The 6237-nt window shown below is 33.9% G+C and overlaps 1 protein-coding gene across 1 annotated transcript in view; it reads right to left on the minus strand.

Moving 5' to 3' along the window:
• The window catches only part of LOC106876134 (vesicular integral-membrane protein VIP36), a 35304-nt gene extending 32888 nt beyond the window's left edge, over nt 1-2416 (minus strand). Inside the window, exon 1 of the mRNA XM_014924553.2 lies at nt 2181-2416. Within this exon, the coding sequence (XP_014780039.1) occupies nt 2181-2313 (133 nt within the window). The 5' untranslated portion in view covers nt 2314-2416. The remainder of the gene's footprint in view (nt 1-2180) is intronic.
• Nucleotides 2417-6237: the final 3821 nt, after the last annotated feature.

Here is a 6237-nt window from a genome sequence, read left to right on the forward strand (position 1 = left end):
TATATATATATATATATATATATGTCATCATCATCGTTTAACGTCCGTTTTCCATGTTAGCATGGGTTAGATGGTTAGACTGAAGGCTGGCAAGCCAGGAGGCTGCACCAGGCTCCAATCTGATTTGGCAAGGTTTCTACAGCTGGATGCCCTTCCTAATGCCAACCACTCCACAAGTGTGGTAGGTGCTTTTTACATGCCACTGGCATGGGAGCCGGTCAGGCGGCACTGGCATCCACCGCGTTCGAATGATGCTTTTTATGTGCCACCGGCACAGGAGCCAGTCAGGCAGCACTGGTATCGGCCACAGGTCTTCACAAGCATGGCATATTGCCCGACTATTGAAGGCTACTTTTAAATGGGCCAGTTATGCGACAGTGGCATTGGCCAAGGCTACAATCTCACTTGGCTTGCTGGGTCTTCTCAAGCATAGCATATCTCCAAAGGTCTTGTATGTGTGTGTGTGTGTCGGTGTGTGTATATATATATATGTATATGTGTATATATGTGTGTGTATATAAATACGTGTATGTGTGTGTATATATGTGTGTGTGTTTGTATTATATGTGCATATATGTATGCCTATATGTGTGTGAATATATATGTGTGTATGCATGTATGTGTGTGTGTATTATATATATATATATATATATATATATATATACACACACACACACACATAATAAATACTACCTGTGATACTGCTAAGATGTTCATTTTGTGTGTAAAAAGAAACTCAAAACTATTTAACTATCCCAGTCTGAAAAATTGTAAATTACTACCCATATTTCATGTATCCCTTCCTCGAGTTCTTAAATGTTGTTTAACTACATGTCAACTATAATTGAACAGACCTGTGGTCAAAGCTGTTCCAGTGGTTACCATCGTCTTTTTTCCGGTACACTTTATCCGAAACTAGGTGAATTGACTGTTGTTTCTCACAGATCAAGCCTCCATACAGCTTCACTTGATTGTTATTGATTTATTTCATTGGTGCTCTTTCCACGCTTCCGAAGTCAGAGAAAAGAAAGCGAATTGACATGAAATAACCAACTCAAGTGTTATTATTTCCATACTCTTCAAAAAATAAATAAAATAGTGACAATCCCATCTTTTTACGAATTCCTATGAGTAAGATTAACATTATCTACAGCGTTCATCCCTTTTTTAAGACAGTGGGGTTAATAATAGGGAGATTTCTAGATGGTCGAACGATCATCTATAGGCTCCCTTAATAGTTCATCCCTAATTGAATTGTAGTTTTACCACTGGTGTGCTCAATCAGTAGCTGTTTCATCGAACTTTCAAACAGGCTAATAGTATATAGTATGTCTACTACTTCTGCAGTGGTTAAAATGTGATTTGTAGATTTGATTGTTAATTCTAGCGAGTCGAGCAAACGTGAGATTCCTCTTCGTTAAGTGAGCATTCTGTCTTTTTAGAACAAGGATGTACCCATGTGAGTTATTTCTTTTAAAGTGGTTTGAAAGAAATTTGCCTGCCATCTCCTGTAGGGAGAGACACAACGCAGTAGTAGTGGTAGGTGTGTTAAGTTGCTTCACAAAAATCGGTTAGACTAGTAAAACACCCGTAACACACCCGAGATAAACACGCGCTAAATAGTAGATAAAGGTGTCTAATAGTTTCATTAGTAGTAATCAAGATTCGCGTCCTATATTATTATATACTATAACTTAGCTTGTTCGCGCTGATTTCTTTTCTATAGGGATTTCCCATAGCTAAGAGCACATTATATTACCCTAACTTCGATGCATTACATTGTCAAAGTCATAAACTTAAAATGGAAGAAAATGATTGACTTGTGTCTTAATTCCATACCTAGTATTTATATATCGAATTCGAAGAGACACAAGTGACAATGGTGCAATTTGAACTCAAAACGTAGAAGGATGAAAATAAATACTCCAACAAGCATTTCGTCTACCATTCCTACTACACTTTTATGCTTTTCGATATATTTTAATTTTGCTTCAACGGGATGTGAATCACGATGTTTAACCATTTAGTATTTTGGTTCCACTCTTTTATATAATAGGATACCAAAAAAAAAAAAATGATATTCTTTTCTCAGAATCCTCACCATCGAAAAAAGAAATGAAATCAGACAAGGATAGGAAAAGTTACAGACACTTAATACAGAGAAGATTCTACGGACTTACCTAAATAAGGTTTTACAAGCGTGTGTTCTCTTTTCAAATAATCTTTTGTGTTCCATTCGCTTAAGACTGTAGAAAAGATGGTTAATAAAAGGGTGAAGAGACAACATTCGATACCGACCGATAAGGAAGCCATATTTCGTCGAATAACGTGAAAAACGTGATTCTATCCCAGAATGCCGAAACGCTCTGTTACCTTTTCAGTGTTGGTTACACGCCTCTCTGTGGCTAGCTCTCTCGCTCTCTCTCATTTTCTCTTTCTCTCTCTCTCTCTCTTCCCTTTTTCTCTCTCTCTCCTCTCTTTCCCTCTCGCTTTCTTTTCACTTTCTCTCCCTTTCTCTCTCTTTCTTTCTCTCTCTTCACTTTCTCTTTTTCTCTCTATCTCTTCTCTTTCTCTCTTTTTTTCACACACCTATATAATACAAATATACTTTTGCGTGTAATAAGTGTGTCTAAGGATAATGTAATTAATATAAGGAAGCAAGTGTTGAAAAATAAAGTTTAAAGCTGTTTAGGCATTATAGGGAAATTACAATTGGGTTTGCAATTAACGAAACATTCAGGAAATGAGAAACTCTTATATCAACATCATTCTTGAAATTCTTAAAGTATACTGGTCCCAGTGTGTGTTAGATGGTAGTAAGTAACCAGCCAACTAGGTTCAATTTCCAATCAAGCCACTTCACTCTAAACACGAAATTTGCAAGTGAAATCAATACTCCAGAGGGAAATTGGATCCTACAAGGCTGACTCATTTTCAAATTATATGAAGAAGAAGAAGAAGCAGTCAATGGTGATAAACAATCTAGAAAAAGTTACAAACTATTTTCATATGTGGCTCCGAGGAAGCCACAGTCTGTTGCACAAGCACTCAACTCTGAATATGCTGCTTTTTTTAGCAGAAACAGCTGTAAGCTGATGAAGGTGATTATGTGACTCCCATTCTATTTTCATTCATTAATTGGTGCATATGTGTGTGTGAGTGTGATCACAAATGCACTATATGTATACGTGTACATTTGAGTATACCGACTTTCATTGTACAGAAAACTCCAGGTCAGGACCAGAGTTATATCAAGGGGACCTGGGGCACTTCAATTTCAGTGGAGCCCTCATACACAAAAATTAAAATCTTGGAAAATTAGCAAATCTAAATCTCAAAACCCGTCTATTGCATGTAATTGAATTTGATAAATTAGCAGAGAAAGTTTAAATAAACGACTGAAAATATCGCTTTATAAATACACTTTCCAAAATTCAAATTTTTTTTTTCTCACACATCCACCCACTTGTAGTCTGACTTCTTCATTGTGAAAAGTACAATGAAGGAGGGAAGAGGGGGTATTTTTTTTTTTAATGCAAATCACAAATGTTTCAGAATGTAGAATACAATAAAATGGCTGAAAATTATGAAAAAGAAAAACATATTTTTGTTGCTGTTTCAAAGGTATGATGAGTATGGTGGGGAGACAAACATATAAAGATATGAATTTCTAAAATTCTAGTTTTAAAAAAGCTTTCCTTCATTGTTTTGCAATACAGTGAAACAAAGGAAAAATCTTGAAAATATGGAGAAATTCCAACTTATATGGAACAGCTATTCTAAAAGTCTGCTTTTCCAGTTTCTAGTAAGGGTTGGTGGGGTACAATGAGTAATATTTATGGCATTTTTGACTGAGAAAAAAATATTTTTATAAATGCATTAAAAACACAACAGCATATTCAGAACACTATTTCAGAAAATTATTTCCATTCTCTTTGAGTATATAAAAAGCAAATTTAGTGGGGCACAACGAGTAAGACACAATAAGGTAAATTTGCTACTTCAATTCTCCAGAATTACATTTGAAAAAATTCATACACATCAATGTCCATTCATAGACATCAGAAAGATCAGAAATTCAATAAAAATTTAAAATATCTAGGTCAAATGAAGAGGATCATGGAAAAATGACACATGATATGAAATTAAGAAAACTAAAAAAAAATCAGCATCAAATATTCTCTATAACTCCTTCATGATCTGCTAAAGTAGTGCTTTTCCTGATACATTTATACACCATGCAGTTAAAGAGAAGAAAAAAATTATTGAAATTAATCATTACTCATTTTGCCCCGGTTTAGACATCATCTTTTGAAAATAGAAAATGATCAAATTGGACATTAATGTGGAAAAAATTTGAAGTGCAGTCCAACAAAGAAAAGAATATTGATTGTTAAACACCAAAAATGATCTAGATATTTTATTAGCAACCTCAATTACAGTTGGGTCAAAGTTGAAGAAAAATTTCTTGAAAAAAACAGTACCTATGTTTCAAACTTTCTCAACTGCAACAATAACCATGGTGACCAACTTTTACTCTTAAACATGAATAAACAGTACAAAATGGTAATGCAATACTTGCAATGTAATGGTTCCAGACAAGTAGTGAAAAAATATCAAAAAAATCAGTAATTACCCGTTTTGCCCTGGTCACCAATTTTGCCCCACTCATAGAAATTTCAAGTATTTGACAAAATTGTAAAAAATATAGAAAAAAGGAAGAGAGAAAAAGGTTCAGCAACTCATTATCTTACATGTCTCTGAAGAATGGACTAAACAGAACAAGAGGAGACACGGTGGGATAAAGAGTCACTGAAGAAATTACATGATGTGTGACAAAAGAGCTTAGACAAAGGATGCTAAAATAATAATAATAATAAAGCTAGTGAAGGCCAAGTATATAGTGTGTGTGTTTAATTGACAAAAATTATAACCATCCCCAAATATAACAATATCTGTTTAAACACATAATTTCACATCAGGAATCTTGCAAAACAAATATGTAAATGAATTGTAGTAATCAATAAAGATTCTGATATCTTCCATCTTCCATTTCTTTCATTAATTATCTATATATAGAAAACTCAGATTGTGTGTGTGTGTGTGTGTGTGAACCCACATAACTTCTGAGGTTCACAACTGATTTTCTCCAAACTGGGAACATACATTACTTATGTTCCAGAGATGGTTTTTAGACTCTTAAAATTTTTCACATAATGAGTAATGGGACCTATGGGAGCAAAACCCACACTTTCCTGGATTACATACAATTGCTTTGGACATATATATATATACGTATGTTTGTATTATGTATGTATGTATGTATGTATACCCGACAATTACAAAGAATACAGAGACTGGTACATCTTCAAATTTTTTTTCACTGAACTGTCAGTAATACAGCATAATTAGTTACTTAAAAATGACCCAACACATGTTTCTGCTGCACAGAGTATGTGCAGTTGCATATGCAACCCAGTGTATTCTGCTATGCACCTTCATTCAGGCTCTTTCTAAAAGTGTGGTTCAAAGCAACCTGAGCTTATTTATTCATGGCTAGCTTATTTCATCATGTCTAAGGTACAAAGGGAAGTGATGGAGATATGTTGAAATCTGATTTAGCTATAAGATTTATTTTGTAGCTGACCTTAAGTTAACCTTAGTTCCATGACAAACATTAGAGTTTTATGTACATTAAACTAGGTCAAAGTATATTTGAGTATTCTGAAGAGCTTTGTCTTTGTATTAAAAAGGATTGACTAAAAATAAATTAAACTTAATTATGGAATTCAGTCATATATGTTGATGGAATTCAGTCATATATGTTTTTAAGATGTCCATAAGGAAGATCCACTTCCAAATTGAGTTTTAAGTTATGAGGATGTTATCATACCTGTATGTGTTGCTATGATTTATAATATTAAAAAAAAATAGAAAGATATTTTAAGTTAGTGATAATAACGATATCAAGTTGAAAGTTTAGCCAGATAATATCTTGACATTTACCTCGACTTCAAATATACCTGAGAGCTATTATAGTCTGATTAATTTCTCCCTATATACTCATATACATATATATATAGGAGAATTCACGAAAAACAACAGACGAAGACAGTAAAAGTGCAAGAGTGTCAGAAATGATAGCTCACCAAACAAAATACTTTATAGTGTTTAGTTTCAACTCATCTTTCTGCAAATTTGTCACATTTTATCAATATGAAAGAGGGGGAGTAGCAA

This window comes from Octopus bimaculoides, chromosome 14, assembly GCF_001194135.2.
Source record: "Octopus bimaculoides isolate UCB-OBI-ISO-001 chromosome 14, ASM119413v2, whole genome shotgun sequence".
NCBI classification, from domain to species: Eukaryota; Metazoa; Mollusca; class Cephalopoda; order Octopoda; family Octopodidae; genus Octopus; species Octopus bimaculoides.